The 26,580-nt window shown below is 38.8% G+C and overlaps 1 protein-coding gene across 24 annotated transcripts in view; it reads right to left on the reverse strand.

Moving 5' to 3' along the window:
• Positions 1 to 26,580, reverse strand: part of KIAA1217 (KIAA1217 ortholog) — a 370,126-nt gene that overhangs the window by 71,148 nt on the left and 272,398 nt on the right. For 23 of the 24 annotated variants that reach the window (XR_011093736.1, XR_011093735.1, XM_068673717.1 and 20 more), the window contains 2 exons: positions 18,868 to 19,066; positions 13,296 to 13,389 (listed from right to left, as the gene is read on the reverse strand). Coding sequence is in view for 21 of the 24 variants with exons in the window: in XM_068673717.1 (XP_068529818.1) it covers positions 13,296 to 13,389; positions 18,868 to 19,066 (293 nt within the window). In the remaining 3 variants the exon portion in view is untranslated. Of the gene's footprint in view, positions 1 to 7,559; positions 7,854 to 13,295; positions 13,390 to 18,867; positions 19,067 to 26,580 lie in introns of those variants that run through there. The other variant, XM_068673727.1, reaches the window with a different exon arrangement.

A 26,580-nucleotide genomic window follows, 5' to 3' on the forward strand; every position in this document is an offset into this window, starting at 1 on the left:
ACAGAGATCCGTGTGATCCTTGTTTGTAGAACCTCCTAGGTCTCCAGTTACACAAGACTTTTCAAGGTAGCACGAGAGCTACCATCAGCATCTTTCTTCCCTCTGCACAGGCAAGCACCATGACAGAAACCTCTCACTGGGGTTATCCACTTTCTGCAACGAAAGCAAAGAGACCAACCCCTAGCTTTGCCTCTAATCATTCAGCAGAGGAACAAAAAAAAATTGGTCATATCCAGCCCTGACCTCAATCTCAGCTGCTTCCCCACAGCAAAAATGGGGAGTAGATCACAGACCCCCCAGGCTGCTGTCCTCCACAAAGGCACCAAGGTGTCAGGCACACCAGCCCCCGACCATCTTCATATCTACAAAGATTTGTGGGGTGCCTCTCTGAAGACTGAAAATCCTACAGGATCTCTTCTATGAATTTAAGAGGCCAAGCTAAACAAATAGGGTGGGAACAGAACAGTTTTGGCTGCCTGACATATATTGGACTTGATATTATGTGCAGACTACACTATCTTCTCCTAAACATACATGTTGTTTGTTATTCCCTTTGTTTACTGATTCCTAAGGCACTTGGTGAAACAGATATGCCTTGGGGTAGATATAAATACCATTTATCTACCTTGGGCTAGATATAAATACCATAAAGTGCTCTTATGCTTATGCCAAACTCCCTAGTTCTGGGGAAAAAAAAAAAGAAGCAAAGAACAAACAAACAAACAAAAAACATCCCACACCACACACTGCTACTAGCTAGAAAGAACCACTATAAAGGGGACAGGCAGCTCTAAAGGCTCACTGCTGGCAGTGCAGCGCAGTCGGTAGAAGAGCTGGCGCTCGCAGAGTGGAGCAACCTGCACACGGAGCCTTTGAACCAGCACACAAGCGAGCATCTGAGCTCCAAGAGAACAACACCTCATTGTAACATGTAAAGCAACAGCATGTTTACATGCATACATATGTGTGTGCATGCCAGCAGCACATTTGTGGCCTCTCCTTTGGTGATGGTTAATCAACAAAATCAGGAATTCTGGATTTTTAGGGATTTAAAAAATTAAAGGCAAGCGAGTACAAGCAAGCAAATCCTGGAGGTGCTGGAAACTCTATAAGCCTCTCAAACTTTATTTTAAGTATACTTGAGCAAATATAGCCAACTCTCTCTGGAGTCACATGAAGAAGGTTCTGCAAAACTGAACTATTACGTCAGGTCTGCAGTCTGTCTCTCTACCCTGTAATTTAAACCTCATGCTTCCCCCTCATTTCTGTAGTGATTTAAACAAAGACATTTTCCTAGCCATAGGAAAGTATCACAGCATGTATCACAGACATACACGCACTCAGCATTTCCCCAAAAGTTAAGATGGCACTATTAGTTGCTTCGCATTGGGGCTGTTTCATCCCACGTTGTTCAAAGGCAGTCATCCAGGCACCCCTCCGAGTCAGCTCCTTCCCTCCCCAGCCGGGTGGAACAAGCTGCCCCTTGGTGTTCCCAGCCTCTCCCCACTGACAGCACTGGGAGGCAATTTCTGCCACAAGTTTATAAGGGTTAGGCTTTTTTCTTATTTTTATCACGACCCTGTCCATATGTCTTTTCATTTAGCTCACTCTCTGTTCTGTTTTTCAACCTATTGTTTTCCTTTTTCCTTTTTTCCCCCTGTATAAGTCAAGCTGAAATACTAAAGCTAGAAGGGATAACAGCAATTTCATTCCAACTACTGCTGCTTGCTACTCCTTATGATGGACTTTACTGTCATTCACCTTGGTGGATCCAACTTGGCCTGTAGTTCTTGCTTGATTAAGCTAAGAATTCAATATCCCTGACCTGAAGCTGCTAATAAACATTATTTATTTATTAACAGAGCAATACAGAAGCACTTCCACGTGTCAATCTTCTTATCTTCTGTCCTACTATTAGCACTTTTTCTTATGGCTAAACATTTTCAAGCCTAAATGTAGAGGACTGAGTTTGTAGCATGAATTTTTTTCCTGCTTATCCCACATGTAATGCAGAAATATTAATAAAAGATATCAATAGTAAAAAAAAAAAAAAAAAAAGGAAGGTAATAGGGAATTCTGAATGTAAAACTCTAGAAAAAAAGAGGAAAGAAAGCAAAAAAAAAAGGAGGGAGGAGAATGGGACAAGGTGAAGTACAATACTAAGAGTTTGTGAAAGAGTAATACTGTAGATGGAGTGCTGAGAACTAAATAGGGAAAAAAGAAAAGGATAACAGAAAAAAATGGAGACTTAAGACAGAAGGAGGTGAGGTACTGATGAGAAAAAGACAAATTAAAGAGAATACGAAGAGAAATTCAACATCAAAAAAAAAAAAGGAATGAAAGAGTGAGAGAAAATGAGTGTGGAAGAACATGAATTACTTCAAATTTTCTTCAAGGCTAGAAGATTTTGCCTTAGTTCTTGTTATTACTATGCTGTAGCCTAGCATAGCAGGCACAGGAGGAAAGAGGGAGAGAGGAAAGAGAAAGAAGAAAATACATCCAACATAAATTTCTTTGGTTTGGGCTAATATTCTGAGGATTTCTGTTTTTAGTTTAGTTTAGTTTTGTTTTCAGGGGTTGTGAAAACATGAGGGTGGCTTTTAGGAAAGAAGTGAGCAGAGCGTTCCAGGTAAATGCCAGCTGGAGTAAGCCCATAAAACACACGGAGACATGGGCATTCAAAGCAAAGATGTTTGAGATGCACTCAAAAGCTACAAAAGTCTTCTGAAATCTAGAACTAAGTTGAGCCACTCCCACTGGAGTTGTGATTAAGATTTAACACAGCTTTGTCTCCTTCAAACATCATAGAAAACAGCTCTCTACAAGTCAGGCCTTAGTTCAGCATCTCCAAGACTTGCTATGCAGTGGGACCGAGTGCTGAGCAGTAACACTGAGGGTGATGCCACCTTTTGTCTGGTTGTTAGTGGGGACAACAGAAATTCTAGGCTGATGAAGTCACCACCAAGCTCTGACAAGTGGCAAGACTTCTCTGTATGTGTGTCCTTCTCACAAAACTTTTTCCTGTATTAATTCCACACAGCTATGACTGCTTCCCCAAATACACCTCCACCTCCAGAGCTCATTGGTCATCATAATGCCTAGGTGTCCTTCTAATTCCTAGACTAAGATCGCTTTATTCATGTCTAAAACAAGAATCCAATGTAAAGAGAAGGGGAAAGCAATAACAGACTGAGCTTCTTGCCATAAAAAGAAAATTGAGTTTACAATATGCATCAGCTTAGATCTAGATAAGGAGCAGGATTTACATTTGGACTAGCCTGGTGGCATGGGTAGTGAACCTTTTTACACTCCCTAGCAGACATTACTACAGATTAGCTGTCCATGGGACACAACCTTGGTGACGCTGGGTGATCTGTCCTTGCAGGGGAAGGGAGCACAAAGCCACACAGAGCTGTCCCCAAGCTGTAGCACGAGGACCTCCATGCATCAGGCAATCCAAGCAAAACAAGGCATGACACACAGCACATTTTGCCTTAGCCCAACTGAAATCAATTGAAATCACAGTGCTGCTGTGTGAGGGTTTATTCCCCCAACAACATTTCATTGTTTGAGCTATTTCTCTGCTACCGATCTGCATTACTTTATCCCTGATCAGCAAGACGGACATCCAGACCAGTGAATGTAGCAGACACTCCCTTCTGCATATTTATGAGTGCATTTCATTTCCTACAAGCAAATGGAATGTGAGAGTTAAAAAAAAAAAAAAAAAAAGCTAAAATTATCCAATTAAGCAGAGAGACGTTAATAAATCTCTCATGCTTGATTTTCCAATGCTTCCTCAGTGCTCTTTCCAGACAGAGTAGCATGGTGAGTACACTAAGAAACCTCTTAGCATTTCAGCCAAGATTTTTCAGAGTGTTATCACAAATGACAAAAATATAAACACACTGAAACATAACACATTTCAGTCCTAAAAAGGTCGGATTTACATAATTACATCATTGGTTTGCCAATATCCACATTTATCTCATCAGTATAGCATGGCCCACCCAGCCCATAAGCTATTAGACTGTTTGGACTGAACATATAAAAGCTGTTACTGATTTTTTTTTTAAGTTCACATTATGACACCCCTCATAACTAGGGTTGAATTTGAACCAACTGTTTGTTTCTTTTTGCTTTTCCACAGCTGCTTTTGAGGCAGAATTTTCTGAAAACAAACAGGAGTCATGTAATTCATGAAGATGTAGCAAGCATTTCCTTCCCCCCGTCCCGTTCCCCTTGAAGAGATCAAGCACATCATGCACATAGCACAGACAGCCACCACCAGCACAGGGAGCCAAACCCTTCAGACCAGTCTCAATGTCAGCACTTCCTCAGGGCACTGCTGAACTGATGGGGTCATCCCTTTTTTTTCCCAAAAAAGGAATAGTTTCAAACATGTACATTTCTGGTACAGATCAGCATTTTTATTTGGTTTAAATATGCTGTATATCAGATTTCTTTTCTTTAAAAAAAGAAATACTGTTAGTAACTGAACTCATAAATCAAAATAAATGCATGGCTTTCTGACTTGCTGTACTAACGACTCAGCTTTTATTTTTGGTCCATATTTGTATTTTTTCCCACTGTGCTGAAGCCAAATAAAACTGAACAAGTTGATATGGTTAAATGAACATAAAGGAAAGCATCACACTTGGTCTCATCTGGCATTACCTAACAATAGAGTCAAAACACGATTTCTATTACAGATATATGCAATTGATTAGGAATATAAACAATATAAAAAATGTTACAAATCAGAGCTGATGGGTAAAAAAACAAAGCAACATGTCCACACCTGTAACCACCTATTTCTGTCAATGTAAGGGTGCAGCAAATCAGAAGTTGCTGTGCTGAGTTTTGGCCTCAGCGCTGTCAGCAGGAAAAATGGTCATGGAAGCCACAGAACTGGATTTTACCATGTATGTGTCCAAGCTGGACCGCACCTCTTAGCCATAAGGCCAAGCAAGTATCTGCAGGTGTAAGTACATTTTTTGCAACGTTACAGGTGCTATCACTGCAGCAATCAGTATGAGCCCTACATTTTCTTTTTATTTTACTTCCTTCTATCCAAAAAAGCATACAACCTGCCATGGTCAGCATGACTGAAGTAAATACCTTACTTTACTCTAAGGTGAAGCTATCTATAATAAACATTAAGTGACTGAGGGACTAGCCCTTTACCCAACACACCCTGTTGGTCTTTTCACTCAGTCACACAGAACTTTGATTTGCAATGATGTAAGAAAGGCATCTACTCATGCAAAAAATAATTGCAGCATCACATCATTTCTCATGGAGTCCTGTTGCCTGCTGTTATTTGCAACTGTATTCCTTTTGCCAGCAGAGGCTTTTTTTAACCCCAGATCTCACACGTATCCAAGGAAAGATATTTTTACTCCTCATATTTTCAGAAGTCTGATTAGTTTTCCAGAGCCCACATAAGAAAAAGTACAATCCAACACGGAGAAGAATCAAAGGCCTTAAAATCTGTATATGTGTTCTAGACACCAGGTACTGGCTTACTCTTTTTTTTGTGTCAAAGGAAGATGGGGACAGAACTAATTCCCTTCAGTATTCACTAGGTTTAACCTCAAGCAGGCAATTAACAGCATACTGAAGTGAAGACTCGGTGGAAAGCAGAGAATTTGGGTCATGACCATGAAGTATCACATTTTGGATTTGTGAAAAACTTCTTGGGAAATCTAAGGCCCTGATTGACAAAAGAGCAGGAGGTTTGAACACAAAAAACACATTGCTTCTAACTTTTCTTGTGTTCCAAGAATCATGATACCAAACCATCACCTCCACATGGTGATTTTAAAGCTTTGTTCAAGTAAAAGATCCTTTGGAAAGCTAACTGGAAGTCACAAAGCTTGGCTGGACTTTGGTACTAGCCCAGAACATAGGGGACTCCAGCAGTTCAGATAAGCTCCCAGTTTACAATGGAGGTAAAGGAGGAACTCCCCTCCAAATAAGCGAGGTCACGGCCACGAGCATTTTTATCGTCTGCCAGTGTGTGTTTAGGGAGCTCTGGCAACATCTGACCCCACCAGCTACTTAGGAATTTCAAGTAAACAGCCAAATTAGTGCGAATTGTTCTACTAAAAGCAAGGGCAATGGAAAAAAAAAAAAAAAAAAAAGAGTAAAACATCTAAAGAATTGGAACAAGGAAACATTATGTAAAAGAAGGTGGAGTAAGAATAAAACCAGAAACCAGTAGACAATAAAAATGGACTCAAATCCAATCCTTATGTTTTTATTCAGGGCAAGTTCCCAGTGAAGGCAGTGAAAGCTTTGCCGAGAACCTTAGACTTATGTTAGAGATAAGGCTTCCCATTTTAATGAAGGACTGAGGAGACCTTCACACGAGAGAGATCAGATGTTGTCATTAAGGAACTTCATCAGCTCCAGGGCAAGCTCTGAGCAGACCTCAACACGAAAGACAGGCTGGCTTGAACATGGGCCTGTTAGTGGGAAAGAAAGAGCTTTCCCCAACAAAATGCCACAAAAACAACTGTATTGTGGTTGGAAGTCGACCTGTTTCCACAGAGAAAACTCTCTGGGAGTTTCCAGGTAGCTGGTTTGTGATATCTACCATATGACACTCCTCTTAGGCTAACTGGAAGATTACTGCATGGGTGCGGCAAGCTCGGGTTCCTTCAACGTTTTAGTGTCAAGAACATTGAACTTTCTTTTAACAGCAAGATTGATGTAAACTTAAAATCCATCTGCATTATTTGAAAAAAAAATCTTTTAAAATGTTGCTATAGTAGCAGAATCTACAAGATTATATTCTTTATACACAATATATATATATATATATATAAATATATAATCCACCGATTATAATAAAAATATAATCCACCAAAGCACATAGCCATCCGATTAAAAATTCATGATACTGCATGCATCAAACTATAATGCAGGATCTATATCTTTAAAAAGATTGACTTTTTGCCAGAAAGCATTTAAGATTTAGATATCGGTTTATGCATAGCTAAAATAAAAGCTGAAATTTTCTTTAAAATTCTACCCACTTTCCCACTAACTTAGGCTTTAAACAATAGTAGATATTGTATATCAAACAACATACAATTGAAAGAGAACAGGTACATTTAGTCTTTCATCACAGTCTGATGCAGCTACTAGTTTGGTGCAGCTACTTCTCAGTGCATACTGCTCTGTAGTTGCATTAATAATTGGCAACTACTGACAAGTTATTCAAAGCAAAGGTAGTAAAACCATGCCAGTAAAAAAAATCAGAAAATCAGAGACTTCTTTTATATATTTTGTTCAAATCTCCACAAGATTTGTAATGGCAAGTTGGAAAATAACTTTTTACGTTTAATGTATAACTAGTCATAAAACCTAAGAGTAGAGTTTGGTGATTTAGCAAGCAATTAAGCATTTATTTTCCCATACAGTTCAAGGAAGAAGAAATAGCTTTCATTGCTCTGATAAAAATTCTCAGTGAATATGAAAATATCTTTCAGTTTGAGGGGAAAAAAGAAAAGGGATCATATATCTTTCATTATTTATAAGCATCATCTTACCTTACATTTCTCGGTGAGTTCCGTTTCTAGATGACTTTGGCAGGTATTTTAATTCAGAATTAGTTTCAGCAATACATGCCATTACATCTTCTCTTTAAAACAAACCGCTTTTTCTCTTTTCCTCAGACAAAGTATGTGGGCTAAAAGAGCTGCAGCGTCTCTGTTCAAGCGATTTCATGGACACTCAGAGGCTTACTGTATGAAAGTTAAATCTGAGTAAGGAAGGCATTTTTCCTGTCCCGGAAATCAGTATAACCAAAACCAATGCTGAGCTAATGAGAAATGTTTCTTCCATGTGTTCTGTTTGGCAGACACTGCAAGTCATATCAAGGAAACACGTGATGTTTATAAATACAATATGGCTCATGTTGTCATAACCTCTCAATGACAAAAAGAGCATTAGAAAAAGCAGACAGCAAAACAGCAGGAAAGATGAGATTTGTATCATTTGGAAGTTCTCTATCAGATAATAGAGGTATTAGCGTTTGCTTTTTCTTTTTTCTTTTTCTGCCCAAAAGAAAACAAAGTTTTATAGTACTCGGATCAGGAAGGCAAACACATGACAACTTACACAAATGCTGTCTTATAGGCATCCTAGCACTAAAATGCATTCATTTAATTGCTTGAATTCTTTTCCAATACTTTTCTTCTAAATACCTCTACATGATTCAAGGAGTTGTTTTGTGTTTTTTTTTTTTTTTTTAATTATTATTATTATTATTTTGTTTGTTTGTTTGTTTGTTTTTAGCCATGGTATGCAATGAACAAATGTAGTTTTGGCAGCATTTGCAGCTTTTATGTTTATTGATGTTAAGATTACAAACAATCCAATGAAAAGAAGCTAAACATCTCAAAGAAGCTGGATGTATGTTTACAGGTATCTTAAGCACACAGGAGGATGCTCCTGCTTTTATTATCTCTCTATCTTTCCTGCAAACCAGCACTGAATTTCAGACTCCCTAGATGCTTCTTGGGAAGTTGTTTGAGGGTTTTTAGCAATTTTATTTTTTTTTTTAAGTTCACAAATTGCATCAATACGTAATGTAGATGAGAACTGAAGTGTTAGCAGCTTGCTAGCCAGGTAGTTTCAGGTGAAAAATTGAAAGTCGCTGTTGCGCAATTTTATAGTAAAAGCTATTCAACACAACCGTTTACCCAACTTATCAAATGTCTGCATCATTTTACAGAACAACTCACTTTAACTCATCCCATGTCACCTTGGCAGACCAAACCCCCGTCGGTGCCAAGAACATCATCACCTTTTTGCCGTTTAACTCCCAGCACCGTGGAGTTTCCATGTACCCGCACTCTCTGACTCAGCCCTGACCGAACTTGCCCTAATTGCTCTTTCTCCGAGAAACAGTCTCTGAAAGGAAAAACCTCAAGGTGTACCTCAATAAAACAACAGCCACAACAAGCATTCTTTGAATATTCTGGCCTCACCCACCCAGCTGAGGGCTGGGATAAAGGGCTGACCTGATAAGGTCTCATTCAAGTCAGGGAATTAAGCAAAAACATGGTGGGTCTAGAACATTTGAAAACAAAGTGTAACCCACAGACTTCATGGCAGGTGGTAGGGAAGAGAAAGACTGCCAAGCAAAATAGCCACCTGTTTGTTATAAAGTAAAAATTCCCCCAATTCTCAAACTGGCAGAGAGATGAAACCCAAAACAAAACACTGCATGAACCAACATTATTAGAATCCAACCGTGCCACCAGAAACGCAGACAGGTTACAGACAGAGGGGTGAGACTATAATTTAGGATACTTCCCCTTTTAGACACTCCAGAAAAGGAGGAACCAGGACAGAAGATGCACTGTGCACATACAGTGGGGAATCACTTCCACTTGAAGACAGTGGTATGGCACCAAGAGGTCACAGCAACAACCCAGGACAAAAGGAGCTGTGACACCTCCAAAGACATTCAATTCAATACACAAAACCCCACTGTTCTTTAGTGTCCTCTGTTGATGTGGTATCCATATCTGACACCTAAATGTGAGATGAGATGCGACCTGGATCCTACAGTTAGAAAGTCTGAGAAAATCTTTTCCCCTTTGCATCTACACAAATCACAAAATGTTAATTATAATGGCAAAGAGAAGCATGGTTGTGTACATGGGCTTGTACTGGGATTCAAAAGAATGCTGGAGAGAATAAAAAACTCATCTTAACTTCCACTTTTGGACAAGAGACAGTGTTTTGTCAAAAGAAAGTATTGTTGCATGGAGACCTAGAAAGAGCTGATTAATGTTACATATTCAGGCAGCAGAATAAAAGAATGAACTGCAGCAACACGAAGACTCCAAAGAAAACAGCTGCTACAGATTTCCAGTGTACATGTTGGGAAAGGAATAACAAAACAAAGGAAAAGCACAAATGCAAATATTCAGTGAGACAGCACTATGTGGCTACCTCTTGCTTGAAACAGCATTCAACATAGCAGACCTGTCAAACAAATCATGCTCTTCAAGATGTAAATGGCCATGACACAACACCAACAAGCAAATAAGGCACTCTGAATGATTCAAAGAGAAACTGTTGTTTAGAACTTGTTTATACCCCACGCAAAAGTCTTTTCTTAAACACAACCCATTCCGAAAGATGCATGAAACAGAAAGACCAGGAAAATTAAAGTTAAGGGACGCAAGAACTGAGTGTTTTGATACGACTTCTGAATTTCACAGATCCCACATTCCTATCTCACATTCTGAGTCTTCTTGTCCATATGGGTAATACTTAATACTTCAAGTGTTACTGCCAATTCTTATACAGGTCTCACATCTGTTTGGTAGTTAAAACAGGTGTCCAAGCTGGCAGCTAACATTATTTTCTGAGATTATTCTGGGTCTGTTACATGGAAATGATTATAAATCACATGAATAAAAGCCTGAACATCATCAAACCTAAGGATAAATGTTCCAAAGGGACAAGAAGGCAAACGGTAGAAAAATCTGTTAAGGCAAAACCTTCCCAAACCTCAAAAAAATAAAGCTTTAACTCACACATGGCAGGAGATACAACCACACTTCCAGTATCACCATGGAAAAATGTACTTAAAACAGCTATTTCTTGATATTCTAAATACTGTTGTTTCAACTTGTCTGACAATAACTTGCTTTTCTGTATTTATTTTTTTTTAAACAGTTTACTATTGTGCAGAGCACAGTGACTACTAGATTTACTCCCTGCTTCCTACTGCAGGGATTTTAGTGCTTGGATATCATGCAAAACTGATGAGAATAAATTTACCCAGTGCAAAGATGCACAAATAGAAATGGAAAGATGAGAAGCAAATTTTTTTTTCCAAAATCCTTTAGGTACATCAAATGCACACATTTCTCACTTACTCCCTCTCCCACTCCCCACTTTAATGTGACTTGCTAAGGAAAGATACCAATCTTCTCTCCCCCATCCTAACAACCTGTGAAGGTGAAATTCAACCAGATTCAAGCAAAGGGTAAAGCTCAGTAATCTATCATGGTCCTACTAATTATACCAAATTAGAGATTTGCGAGAAGGTCCTACAGTACTTCTGTCAAGTTGAGAAAAAGTTGTTTCTCCAGAGAAGCAGCATTGGAGTGAGCTCCATTACATTCCCCTACTTCGGGCAAAGCTTGAGCTAGTATCTGAGCATTACTGCACAAGGAAGAACACAACCAGAAGACACCAATCCCTAAGAGAAACAGATTTAATTATTTCCGGCACTCAAGAAAATGCTTGTTTCCATGTTCATAACTTTGAAGTGCAGGAGTTTACCACGATCAAACAGAATACTTTTGCATGCTTTTCCGCAGAGCCCCTGTGAGAATCCTGGCTTCGACTTCACCTCTCAGACCAGAAAGACAAGAAATTGCCAATGTGGAGGAAAGGCCAAACGAAAAAAAGAGCTGTTTTATTGCATGCACACAATTTCAAAATGGTATCTCTAGCATTTCAGCAGAGCAAGTATATTATATACCATGAAAACATCACTTCTGCAAAGGCTGTCACTGTGTCACCTTAATTTTTGAATGATGGCCAAAGAGAGATAACTCAGCCATAGTCAGGAGGTTTTGAGTGTCCATTCTTGTTGTACAATGCACTATTTTAAAATAAGCAATCCAAATTAATACAGATTTTGATCAGAAGCAGCCCCTGTGTTCAAAAGAACTCTGTTCAGTAGTGAGTAGGTGGAAGAGGGTCAAAGAAGTAGTCTTTACTTCTGAATACATGTAGCTAACATGGTAGTTAACTATATCTGAAAACAGGTCTGGAGCACACAAACAGAGCCACAGCAGATACATTTGACATTCACTGCACATGGAACAAGAACAGTATTGGTCTAACTTTATAAAGTCATAGTAATATTGCTATAAAAGTCAATGTCATATTACCCAATGATAGTACTTCATGCTTTTGAATGAAATGTATCGGACATATTCAGTTGCAGCTACAGGAATATAACTAAAACTGAAGAATTTCAGGACCTTAAGGAAGACGCTGAAAGGTACCACGTTAGCCCTTTGAAGCACATCTATTTGCTCTCTCATGTTGTGTGTGCACTAGTGTGAATAATCAAGTAATTAGATTTCTGACCTATCAAAAGGACCATTTTATAATTGAAGTACATAAACCAGAGACGGTTGAGGATAGTGCCTGTAAATAAACTATTGCAATCTTTCTAAAATAATGAGGCCCTAAACTGTTGAAACAGCAGAAATACTTCCATGAAATATTAATAACAAAGCGGTATGACATACTCAGAATTGATAATGAAACCAAGAAGCAAACGCACAATTAAGCAAATTACTTCACAGGAAATTTTCAGCGCCGTTGAATCAGCTTTGGGGCACACATAAAAGTCACAGTGCAGGCGGGACAGCAGTGGCATTTCCTTCTGACCCATTGAGCTCATTTTGTTGTACCGTTTCCTGGGGACAGACCTAGGATGGGTGGGGAGGAGATGAGGGTGTGTAGCCTCACCACCATCACCTCCACCATCACTCCTGGGTGCAATGCTAGGTGTGGGTAATGTGGTGGAAGAGCTGCTGCACAGCCACACCTCCTGCCCTCTCAGCATTAAGGTGGAGCACAGTCCAGTAAAAGGTAAGAGACAGAGACAGTGGAAAAGGGGATACGTTTCAAATGCTCTATACTTTCCCAATACAGAATGTTCACTTGAAAATACAAGTACACCAGTCCTTGTTCAATACAGACAAAAAAATCTAGAAAAGGACATAACCATTTACTGCACAACGGGTATTTATCAGTATTTCTTACGTGAAATGGTCATTTACAAAGTATTTCAATAGACTTCAACCTAGGTACACATGCTCAGCTACTGTAAACCAGTCCATGCTGAAGCCTTGCTGGAGTAGCACCAAGCTGTACTTCACTGTAAAGGATTTGGAAACATGAAATGAGAACCTTTAAAAGCCCTAAGCACTGCCCATGCCCCAAAATAAGTGATTTAAGTGATTAAAGGTATTGTTTTTATTCATGTGCTTTAATGCTAGTAAACAAGAAAAAAAAAAAAAACAACATAACTAAAATAGTTGATGCTCAGGGCTAATGATTGGAAAACACAAAGTAGTTAAGAAACATTACAGAAAGCACGATCATTTCCCTCTTCTGTATGTGCTGTACATCTTCCACTAAATTTTTTAACTTGTGTACATATTACAGTTATGAATTTAAACATTTAAAATAAAAACTGCAGGAAAGAGGAGTATAAATGCAACACTAGTACTTACCCTTATATCTCCATTTACAGCTCTGGAAGTGTGATTAAATGCATGTGCAGGATCTTTGTTGTAAACTTTAAGGAAAGACCGGTCTTGAATATTCCTGGAATCAAAAGAATCAGCAATGATAACAGATGAAAGTAGTTTTATTTACTTCATAGCCTGAAAGTTTCAGGTAACAGACAAACATGGTAGGTCTGCAACCAACCTATAAGAAAAACCTAAATGCCATAGCTTAGACACACACAAACAAAAGCCTACTTTGATTCTCTTTCCCATGGGAAGTATCATTCTTTCACTACCACTCCACACCCATAAAAATTAGATAGTGTTAAGTTTCTTTCAAGATCCTGCCATAGAGTGAAAGCACTTTGAAGACAATAGAGCTTCAACATTTGCACAACGCTCAAAAGGATTTAGTTAATATTTACATGTTTTATTGTGTACTCAACCCACGTGAATTTTTGCTATTCTAAGAAGCAAGGATATAAAAGAAAAGTCTTTCTAACTTCAGTTACTCAATTAACAACTTCTTCACAAATCTAAAAAAAAATAACAGGTAAAAACTAAAAATTCAGGAGCAGATAAATCATTCCTCTAAACTTTATCTATAATAAAGATAAGGTTTTAAGGGAAAAAAAGGGAAGCTAAAAAGAAACAAACAAACAAGTTTTGATGAAATCTACCATATAAATGGTTTAGAAAGAAAGCCCTAAGAGTTTATTTTATTTAATTGAATACTTTGTCATTCACTAGTTCATTTTTAAACTATCACTGTTAGGAAAGAGTTAGATGACAGAAGTATTCTATTCTGTTTCAAAACCTACCTTCTGATTATTTTATGGCTTAGAAATTTGCACTGAGATCTGCTGATTTCTTGTTCACATTTAGTCAGTAGCAGAGCCTCCAATCTACGCTCACTTACATCCTTTCAAAGCTGCGATTCCTTTCATTTCCCACTGGTGATCTCTAGAGAATTTACTCATACATGTGACTGAATTCCTTTCCTCCAGGTGCAGCTACAAGTCTAGTGAACTGATCCTAATCACGGGGATTATCATTTAAAAATGAAGGAAAGGATGCTTGGGCAGGTCCAATTTCTTTCTTCCAATGTCATATTACAACCAGTGATTGCTTTGAATGGGTAGCTAGTCAGAACTTGTGCTGCTGTTGTAGATGTCAAGTAGTCATTAAAGAAACTCACAGCTAAGAGACAGATCAGTGCCTTCTGTTTAAGAACTGCAGGGGCTGATGAGAACTTTAGTATTTATGAGTGTTTACTTGCAGACTGCATAGGAAAATAGCTACCTTGTGGCAAGTTCAAGTTCTTCAATTATTTATGGTAATGTAAACTGTTTTCCATCTTACAAACGTGACTCTTCTGCTCTGAGACTTGCACTGGGATTCTCAGTTACCGTTTTCTGCCTCAGACTTGGAAATATGTTCCTTTTGATACAAAGCTAACTCTTTCATTTTCACCTGGAGAAATACTATATTTTTCATATAAATGAATTTTATCTGCTGTCTTTTTGCTCTGATGGCTATGAGATGGCACCTCAACTAACTGGAGTTTGTTTTAAAAGCGTTCCTCATAAATACTTCTTGTAGGAACATGACACTTTAAAGTAAAACATTGCTGTAAGGCAAATCACCAAAATACTAGGCATTTGATCTCTGAAGTGAATTCTATTTCACCTCATGTTGCTATTCTAAGATAAACACCACTGATAGCAGGTATATATTACTGCATGTTCATTATTACTATTATTTGCATTACTGTAGCTTCTCGATGCCCGTGGCATGTTCAAAGGTCTCATTGATCTGTGTGTGCTGTATAAACACCCTAGGAAAACAACCCCTTCACCAGCTTACAAGATGAATATAAGACACAAAAGACAACAAGATAGCTGCAGAAAGATAAGGGAACAAAAAGGCATGAGAAGACCATAGTCTTTCCAGCCTGGTGAGCACTAAGCGGATCCTGGCACCACAGTCATGTGTTGAATAGGTGGTGCAACAGAAAGAGGGGAAAAATGGGACTGGAAGAACAATGTGGTGGCTTTGCGGATATTTGTAGATGACTCCATCCAAGCACATTAGAGGGCTGCCGAAGAGGGAGCATGAAGGCACTTGTTTGAAAATTAAAGACATGCACAATGAAAGTTGGCATTATTAGCCAAGTGGAAGCAGATGGCACTTGGTACTGAAGAAGAAATTAAAAGAAGTACTGAAGTGGGCTTGGAGGGGCCCTCATAATGAAGACAAGTAGTTTATATTTAATGAGATGGAGGAGATACAGTCAGAGGACAAATGAAAAAATACATGTGAAACAGTGTGCTTGGCAAACTAGGAGAATGATCTTTGTTGCTTCATTTGAATGGGTAAGAGTGAACGAGATTACCTTCATCAAATGTCAAGAAAAGAACATTACAGCAGCTGATGCACAAAAAGCTACATGTTAAAAAGCTGGTGTTAAAAAATGTTACTAAGCTGATAATTTAGTCAAGTGTTTTTTCACTACAGGGTGTGAAAGGAAAGGCTGCCTCGAAGTGATGTTACACAGAAAAAGAAAAAAATCTGAAAAAATCTACAGTGGGTGCAGAACCCGGAACGGGATTAAGAAAGTTTATGGACTTAAGAAGCAAGTGAGTGCTTTATTTTTTATTTTTTTAAGTGAGAGAGATAAACGGAAATAAAACTGGGGGGGGGGGGAGTGGGATAGCCTCATGGTCTAATGAAGGAGGAACATAATATGAGCTAAAACAAGCAGTCCATGAAACCACGTTAAAAAAGAGGACCAAGATTTTAGTTTGGGCAAAATAGGTAAGTTTCAAGTCCAACTGCTCACATTCACAGGGAAGACATCAACAGCAGGACTAGGTTCACTGGCACGTACAATTTTGCATACCATTTTACAGGATGAATCATAACCACCTCAAATGTGGATGTAAAAATCTCCATTTGGCGAGATGAATCCCTTTGTAAAGCAAAATGGGATAGTTACCCAGGTAGGTATGATAACCCAACTAATCCACAGGGATAAGATGATAGTGAAAGATACAGACAGAGAAAGGGAATGAGGACAAAGCCCTGAAAAAAAAATGCAACAGAAAATCAGTGCTTGAGAAGACAAAAAAGAGAGGAGAGAGACAGGAAGAAATTCAGAAAAAGCAGTTACTGAAACAAAGGGAGATCAAAGTTCCAAGAAGAAAGCATTAAAAGTATATGTCAGATTTGTGAGAATAAAGGTGTAATGTTCACAAAAGCTGGCCATTTGGTGACTCGGACATTTGCAATGGAACAATAGGGAACAAAAGATAGATTGGAATTAGAAGAATAAAACCCCACATAGTCTAGGACTGAACTGGAAGAGTAAAGCTCCAGACAGAAGTTGCAGTGACTGCTCAGTGCAGGACAGAAAGATGGGGTGGACAGTGGAAACTCAACTTGTGTGCATGGAGAGTTTTGTTGGGAGGCACAGAAACATGTTTGCGATGTAAAGAGTAAGCACTGTAATAGAACAATAATCAATGAAAGGACAAGGCAAGGGATGAGAGGCACAGAGGAACAGAAGACAGCCTCCAAGAGAGATGGAGAGCTTAGAGCCAACTGAAACATCTGTGTTAAGGCAAGGAAGAACGATAATAGAAGAAAGAGATGGCAAGCAAAGGAGAAAGCAATTATGCTTCTTTTTATCTATTCTCTGAGGGGAGACACTGTGTAAAGATCTTGCAAAGAGTAAGGAACAGAAATGGAGACTTTTTTTTTAAAAAAAAAAATTATCAAAAGGTGGTGAAAATGCAGCTGGTATTGTATGTTTTGGACTGCTGAGGTTTCTTTAGTGAGCAGGGTGGCAGAACTGAAGGAGGGAATTTTTCTATGAAGGAAGTCAGCTGGGTCGTGGGATTTCCTCTAGAAATACTCTACAATACAGGCATAGGAGCAGAGGAAGCAGATGTTGGAAGAGAGCCAGACCTGAGGTTGGCAGAGTGACGCCTGCAATAGGAGCAAGGGAAAAAAGGTGGAGTGGTATTAAGATAATCAACAACCCCATTCTTAGGGGCAGGGAGGAGATGAAGTCATAAACTGTTAGTCTGAAACTCAAGGGAAGATGGAAGGATAAAGTGAGCGAGAAGGAGCTGATGGGGCAGATGATGGTTGGCAATAAGGCGCTCAGCAACAGAGACACAGGAACCCCTATTCTGGTTTTATCACTTGATCTGATCTAGTGAACAGACTGTTTGATGTATGAGAAACTTGAGCACATGATGAATGACGATGTAAAAATCGGATTGGTCTTAACATAGGAGTTACAGTGGCCAAACAGGGGTGTGGAAGACTGCAAAACAAGATTAAAAAATGAAACAAACAAACAAAAACAACAAAAAACACAGAAACTGAAATCCAAGCAGCTGGCTGATGACAGGACACTGGATAGACAGCCTGTGGAAAGCAAAACAGAGGACAGAAGGTGGGGTGCAGTGCTGTTCAAAGACTAGAAAGAAGAGGAATGCAGAAATTTGAAATGACAAGGATAGAAAAAAACAGCTTGCTCTTTCCTTAAACTACATGAAGTAGAGAAGCAACTGAGCCAAATAATCACCAGAAGAAACAAGGCAGTAGTGGACAATACACTTCCCTTACTTTCATGTCATTTTCCTGCATTAGTGGCAGAGACTGGCAGAGAGGAAACACCTTTTCTGCTTTCTTCTCCATCCTCTTAGGCTCTTCTGTCCATTATTTTTACCTTGTAACATCTAATGAAAAGGATCCACAAAGGCTCACCTTATTTCCCTGCACAGTTCTATAGTGTGGCATGCCTGAGATTTATGTTGCTTTGTGATTTGAGATTTTCCAGAGCCCCTGAGAACCTAGTCCTTTTGCTTGAAGAACACAGACATCAGGACTGAAGGAACATGGTTAGTTGGGCAGCTGAAAACCCAGAAAATAGAGGATAGAAAGAACAATCTACATGTTAGCCAGATCATTTTTTGACTAAGTTCTGAAGTAGTGAAAGAAAGAGACTGCATTAGTTTCTGCATCCTGACATAAAATAGGAAGGTGGTGAGGTTGCTGTAGCAGCAGTTACTAGTGCCACAGATCTCTGGCAGTGTTAGATAACGGATAATTGAAACTGTTGTGAGGGCATCAATGACATTCATATTTTTAACTTCAGGCTCACACAGATCGGGTTTTGCTCTGCCAGCAAAGAAATAGAACATGTTTTCTGTAAATGTTTAGTTTGTGTTCAGTGTTTTAAATATTTATGTCTCAGTTAAGATGCAGTAAAATATTAAATATGTCAACCTGCATGCATTATATGAATATTTGAACAAGGTACACTATTCATCAATGGCTTGTGCAACAGATGTTACACCTACAGCCAGCCTCCCATGTTACTTAGATATCACTGAACAGGCCTTTATGTGTTAGGACACTATCTGTTAGATACTTATCAGCCACACTCCTTTTTATTCTATAAGTGTGCTACAAAAAAAAAGTTAACAACAACAAAAAACAAAGCAGCAACAACAACAAAACAAATCCAAAACCCGGCAGCTGTAATTGCTTCTACACTTACCTCACATCACACAATTCATAGTATATGTTTCTGCTCTCATCCTTGATGTAAATGGCCACACTGGGCGATTCCAGCATTTTCATTGTCAGCTGCTGGGGGAAGGCACTTACAAAAAGGGCACGAATTGTGTCTGTGCTTGTGATTTCATTTGGCATCCTCAACTGCTTTGTTTCGTCTCCATACTGAAGATACAAAACACCTACAAGCAAAATATAATAGTAAATTTAATATTCTTAAGTGCAAAGAAATCGTCTGCCCTTCCATGTAGGACACAGACCAAGCCCATACTGAGCAGAGAAAAATCAGCTCACACCCCTTGCTCATAAAGCACATACAAAATTTTCCTTTTCAACACAATATTGGAGTAGAGCATTGAACACTGATAGAATTGTGCCCTCATAAATATACTTGCTCCAATGTTGCACTTTGCTGAGAAGCCTATTTTTACCGTTTTTCAGTTAGATAAATTAGAAGTTTACCTTAAGAAGGCCAATGGAAAATCCCAAACACACCAAGTCTGCTCTACAGGGGAAGGCATTAGTAAATCACAAGGTACGTTTATTCTTAGAGTAGTTGAGGAAGACCTTCACCATTTTATATCACCCAGTTACCATTAAACATAAATTTTGCATTTTAGCCTCATGCTTACTGAACAGTCTCCCCCAGAAACAGAGTTCCATTTTAACACTAGCAATTTTATATTTAGAGTTCAATTTTCTGGCGTTACATGGTATAAAGCCCCAGGTGAAACTCCTAGCAGGAGTAGAACTGAGGTCTCACACATAAACAAGAGCAATTTCAGATCCTTTCAGTTTCACAGCAGTATTAATAGGCATCCTGAGCACTCGGTGAGAAACATGAATGACCTTAGGATGCTGGGTTGCAAAATGTGGATATTCTTATTCACTGAAGACAAGAAGTACACCATTCTGATGTAGCTAACTCTCTGTTTTCAAGGAATGGGAGGCTGTAAGGTGTTGGATATGGAAAAAAACGTGGATCATACAGACCAGGGACTCAGTGAAGGGATACCCAGTACACCTTCCATCCTGTCCGTGTTGCGCATATAGTATAGCCACAGTATATACAGTGGTTGCCTGTATTCCACTGGCTGCTGCCGTACTGCAAGTTTTGCTGCCATATTGCAAGTCATTAGCTTTGCGACAGCACAATCCCATTCCATCTCAAGCTACAAAGCCCACCAAGGACCAAAGCACTGAGAACAGAGACCTCAACGATCAGCAGAAGTCAGACTGGACTTGGTGTGGTTGATTAGCTGTGACCATGCCACACCTGAAGACCACCAGAAGGTGTTCTCATGAGCATCTCCAATGTAGGAAAGCTCATCAGGACCTGCACAGAAGAGAACAGGCTGCTACCACTTGGTTGCAACCAAAGTAAGAACATTCCTGGGATCCACAGCACTAGAGATTAGGTGCAGAGGCAAATGCTCAGCTGAACTACTTTGAGTACAGAGGAAAAGGGAACTGGCAAGCCCAGCTGAGCCTGCATGTCCACTCCATACTACAAGCACAGATGTCCTGCCTGAACATGGATTGATAGGATCACATTGGGCTCTTGCTCAGCCATCTCATGTGTCTCTGTACAACAGTGCATTGTGCTTGGAAGGAACACTTTTACTCCCATGCTAGCTGCAAGAGATAGAGCAGGTAGAGCTTTTGCAGTGGTGTCTAAAGACAGTAAAATGGCACATCATTCACTTTGCAGACACTTAGCAGGCCAAAATGAGATGGAGGACAAAAAAAAAAGAAAACGTGCAGAAAAATAAGAAAAAAATACCACTGAAGTTTGTAGTTCCACCAGCTGTCTAAGATTTGGAGGTAACTGCTTTGTATGTGGCCCATAGGCTAACTAGCCCTAGGAAAGCATTGGTAAAAGGGATTTGCTCAAGAATTAGTGATTACAGAAGCATCTACACTAAAGTCACGGTAGTTCATACAGGCAAGGCAGTTTTACACCACCCAGTTTGGATGCTGCCAACACATAATGGCAGAAGCTCAGCATTCGGATTGAACTAACTGCTATTGTCTTTTATTTTCAGGCAGACTTAGGGGCCTGAGCAGAGTTTTGTGCTGCCATGCCTTGCATCTGCCAATAGCCAACAGAGGTAGGCTAAAACTAGGCAGGGTACTTTACACAAACTGAATTCACCACAATAATTGCATCATAGATGGACTGTGTGTTGTTGTATCGTGGTCAATACAAACTGGAGGGTTGGGAACACAAGCTCCTCAATGCTGTTACCATCAGTCATCACCAAATCTCAGCAAATCACAAAACTTAGATGGTGACTCAAACATTCTCACATGAAAGTCATTAACAAGGGGACAACATTCCCATAAACTATCAACAACAGCTTAGAGTCGTGAGGTACAAACATTGAGCAAAAGCAATGGCAAAAACTGAAGTCCTAGAACATAAAGGCATTTAGTGAAAAAACAACAGAAGATATTTTAATCTAAGATGAGCTATCATAGTCCTATGTATTTTGTATAGTCCTTTGTATTTTTGTCACTATGTTGCTATAGAGGAATGAGTACATACTTAGGCAGATGTGCCTACAAGCAGTTGGTAGATAATTGTTTTTGAAGCTAGGAAAGGAAGATGTTAATTATTATGAATACTAAACAGACAGCTCAATATTACCTAACCATTATTTAATATTAGGCTGCTTTTATAAAACATTTTAAAAATCATTTTCCAACTATTATCAAGAGCTGATACTTCTTCTTTTATTAAAATTGACATCAGACCCCTTATGAATCCTACTATAAACTTCTATTTCCATTGGTTGGAAAAAATGTTTGAGACTGCAAAGTCACTGGTTTTATTTAGAAGGTCGAGGGAAATTTTCCTAAAAATTCTATTTTTGATGCCAATATTTCATGAGTTATTAAACTTTTTTTTAAATATTATTATTATTTCATTTTAAATTGAGACATCATTCATTTCTTTATGTTCTTTTAAGGTAAAAATATATTTTAGTGCTCATTCAAATATTCTCTGCTGTGACACACCTTTTAGAATTCAGAAACTAACTATATTTGATTTTTTAAAGTACATGTTTTTAATGATTGCATCTAGTTCACTGTTCCAAGATGTGCATAAACATTCATTTTTGATGATAGCTTTCAGTTCTTAGGCAGAACACAAGGAACCTTCAATATTTTGTTACTGGAAACTTTCTTGGATTAAATAGCAAAAAACATTTTTGGCCCAAAATACACACTTTTCATAGCAGCTTTGCAGGTGTGTGTTGACTCTCTTTTCTGCTTAGTTTAAAAGTTAGCTCAGAATGCAGAAAACACTGCTTTTGCATCTCAGGACAATAAATGGATTCTGAATATTGAGCTACTGAAACAATTAACATAAAAGAAATGTTAGAACTGAAAATATTTCTCGTTCATGAGTCTGAATTATTCCAGAACAGTCTTGACTCTGCCTGTCCTCAAATAGTCCCACAAAATATTGATCCAAAACAAAATTACAGTCATCTTTAGGTCTTTGATTTTCAAAGCAAATATGCATGTTATCCAAAAAAAATAGTGCCTTAAAACAGAGAGCTTTAACATTCAAATCAGAGAAATGTTTTGACCACAATATTACTGTAGGGGTAAAAGACACTGTCAAAGGCATAATAAACTCTCTTTTCCTTACTCCCCCTTAAGTTAGAAGCCCTTTAAAAAAACTACTGCCTTTCCTCTTGAGGTGTCTGATGCGTTTCATGATACAGCAATGCTTTAGGGCATTTCCTATTTGACAAAACTAACTGCTCACTCCTAAAAATCCTGTTTCAGCATGACAGGATATAAATACTTCCAAATGAATTCATTATTTTAAGTCATCCATGTTAGTTTTCTCACACACACCGATGGGCTGAAACTCTGAACTCTGAAAATACCCATGTGGCCAGCTTCACGGAAGCTGCTAGAGCTCTGAGGTGCGTTTTAGCTTCAGCTGAAAAGTTACTCCCCTGGAGAATTAAAGTAAGAAGAAATAGAATATAGCACAGGTACAGGTTTTGTTTGGGCACAAGCATATATGCCAGCAGAGCTGCTGGAAAGAAAGCTAAACAAGAGATATTAATGTCTCCATGTACCCTAATGTTTCTCTTAATGTCTCCATGTACCCTGACGTTTCTCTTCACTCAAGCTTCTGTCACAACGGATTTACCTGAAACATGAAGATTGTGCTGAGTTTTAAACAACACGGAACAAACTGGATGGTTACATGCCCTGCTAGTCTAGGAAGACAAGAAACACCAGGGTACATGAGAAATACACTGTGTAACAGCCCATGGTCCAGGTCAGCCAACACCGTGGCTACCATTCCTAGGTGCTCCTAGATGCTGCCAGGCCTGGGCTTTTCTACAGCTACAATCAAACTGCAGTGTTAGGTTTTCCCTTTCTTTATGCTGGTATAACGCTTTCAGAAACACCTCTGGAAATTCTGATTGTTCTTTATCCCATGGACAATGAATGGGTAGTGGCATTAAACACAGGCTATAGTACAAAACATTTGCATGTAAGCCAGGCCTTAGAAACTTAAACCTCTTTACAAATTGCTTCACAAAATTCCTGTCAACAGCAAAGTATGTTTTATAGTAGGGGAAATTAAACACCCAAGAGGTGAAAGGACACGTTCAAAGAAAGGCTTGCAAGCACATAATCCAGATCTGATGATGATCACGCAACACACCACATGATCGCCCTTTCCTTCCTTGCATACAGAGGTCTTTCAAAAACAAACCGCTTTCTGCTCCTCCCTTTAGGAAGGGTCAGTAACAGAAGGACTTGCAAAACAGTCTTTCCCCTCAGGGCTGGTCTGTATGCAAAGCAGCACGGTGTAATGAAAGATGCGCTGTTAACCTGATTTACATAGGCAGAGCCTCACACACAAGCTGAACCCACCAGGGCCTGGAGCATCCACCCTGAGCCTGTAGTGGTGCTAGCACTGCTTTGGGGACTGCCCATGCTGTGGCTGTGGCTCACATAGACACACCAGGCTTGTGGCAAGGCGTTCAGCTCAGATGCAGCTGCCAGTGCAACAACAAAGTCTGTAGAACCCAATTATTTACTGAGGACATGTCTACGCAGTATAACAGCGAACCATAACTGAACTCATGGGGTCCAGGATGTCTATAGAGCTGCACCGTACCCTTAGCAGCAAGCACATTGACTCCTTAGTTGCAGGTGGCAAAGGCTTACTCCTCATGCCAAAAGCTAATGCTGTGTAGGCAGCACGACACCACCCTGCTCATGTCTCTCAGCACCTCCATCTACTATATGGTGCTGATCTAATCCTGACTAAACACCATACTGTCATGATTTTATTGCTAGCGATGACCTCAGTGCTGGGCAGCTGAAAGCTAGTTTAGGGATGCTTAGAAGAGGTTTAATCACAACTAGCTTTTATTCACAGAACAGGAATTATCCCTACAAACAGGTTATTTAGCAGAAAAATGTGAAGTGCTCAACAGTGGAAAGAAGTTAAATATCTGATAAATCATGAATAAGTTAACAAATACGATTAAGGAAGCTTTACAAATATCAGTTAATTCTCACCCACAACAAATTTTAAGTGGACAAACACTGTTACGATGATAATCAAGGAAAGAAAACAAAAGCAGAGGAGTTAAATAACCTCTCAGTGTTAGAAAAGAAAATATAGTTAAAGCTTACATTGGAGTCCATGTGTTTCTTTTCTGTGAATCCGTAGGAAACTCACTGTGCAGGTAAGACCTTGCAAATTTCTGTATTGAAAATCTTATTGACATCTAGTAACACCTTAATCCATGGGATCCCATCTGAAGAGAAGTATTAATGTATTTGGCTGATGTTTGATGCATGGGTGGGGGAGCATTGAAACCTTCCCACAGAACCAGGAATCAGAGGCATGAACAAGGTACTGCTGTTCTCTTCTGACCTAGACACTTTATGTACACTCTGGAAATTTTCTGTCCAATTTGAAAGTTTCAAATAATTAGTGAAGATGTTTGGACTAAAGCAATCAAAGGCATTGGCAGCTCTGGAATTTCTTTAAATCAAAGCTGCAAAGCTAGGTATAACTAAAACAGGGAAAAAATATGTCTCTACAAAAATAGGCCTCTAAAGCTTGTTGAGTGAGTAACGCCACCAAAATACTACATTAAGAATTAGTAGAGAATATATAAGGAATGGAAAATTGGATAAATTAGCAAAGAAAGCTGTGTCTTAAGGAGAAGAAATATGGAGCACATGGTGAGGAAATACAGTAAGAATTGCCAGAAATCAAGCTGAGTGATGTTTTGGAAAGTAAATTAAATAACATAGTGTTGAGTTATTAAATTTATTTTACTCTTTACCTAACTATCAATTAGCCGTATCTTTTTGAGATGATGGACAGTCTTTGTCTTTACATGCTGGTTTAGCTCGATCTTCCACCATATGGCCATTGAGTCACTGGCTCTGTCTGCACCTTCCCTCACGCTGAAGTCAGCAGCAATGCCAAGAGCAGATGTGAGAAAATGAACCCATATTAGTTCCTGTTGAGTCCTGTATCAATTCTAAATCTAAGGATAACTTTTAAAATCTTGATAACTGTTTTTGTTGGAACATTTCAGGATGATCCAGAGGGGATCACAATATAGACTGCCAAGCATTTCCTCAAAAATCAATTTAACATTCTTTTTTTTTTTTTCACTAAAACGTCAAGATCCTTCAAATTTTTCTTTGATTTTCCTTTGACACAATTATAATATATAAGACTAAGGGTGGCACAGCCCCGTATTGTTCTTCCCTCACGCTATCAGATAAACAGAGATAACTCATAGCTGTTGTCCTTATCACCAAATTCTGCAAAAGTTATGCAGATAAAACTTTATTACACTAACACCTCTAGCAGTGTGGAAGAAACTCCTCAATATGCAGTTCTTTCTTTCCACACCCACAATACTTGTCTCTCTTATTTCACCACTCACATTTTCAACTAGTCTGAGGTCATTGCCATGATCCTTGTGGTATTTCTAGCCTGAAGCTCTCGTACTAGTTTCCATTAGCTACTCCCTGCTGATAATCTGTCCTCCACATTCATAAAGCGTCTATAAATATTCTTAGCTGTCTTCAAGTACTAAGAGAATCAAGAAGTAGATCTTTTCATGAAATAAAATAGTTATTTAATATAATTGTATTCCAGAACAGCCTGAAGACTTTTACTCAAGGTATTAAGTTATTTGATAACAATTTTAATAAAAACAGGAACTGCTGAATTTAGTCCAGTACTTCTTACTACTATTTCATCCTTGTCTGCTATTTACTGTAAAGTGCTGTAATTCTGCATTATATTTACTACCCAGTGAAAAAGACATATGGAAAATTTAGCAGTTACATATAATTTCAACCAAGCAATTACGAGAAATAATGATTTTTATCTGTCACTCAAATACTAGCACTTTACTACAAATGAATACATTTAACTGGCTCAGAAGAAAAAGGAACAAACCATCAAAAAAAAAAAAAGACAACGGACAACTTTCTTTACTGAGAGAAAACTTGCATTTGTCCTATTTGATTGCAGGAGAAAAAAAAAAAAAAGTGAAATCACCTATTGGCAAAGGCACTACCATATACCTATGTCAACAAGCCCATCAAGCACAGACAGTTACTTTTATCATCTTGAGAGTTTGGGGGAACATTTCGGTTTAACCTAGTTCCC

This window comes from Anas acuta, chromosome 2 (assembly GCF_963932015.1).
Source record: "Anas acuta chromosome 2, bAnaAcu1.1, whole genome shotgun sequence".
Lineage (NCBI taxonomy): Eukaryota > Metazoa > Chordata > Aves > Anseriformes > Anatidae > Anas > Anas acuta.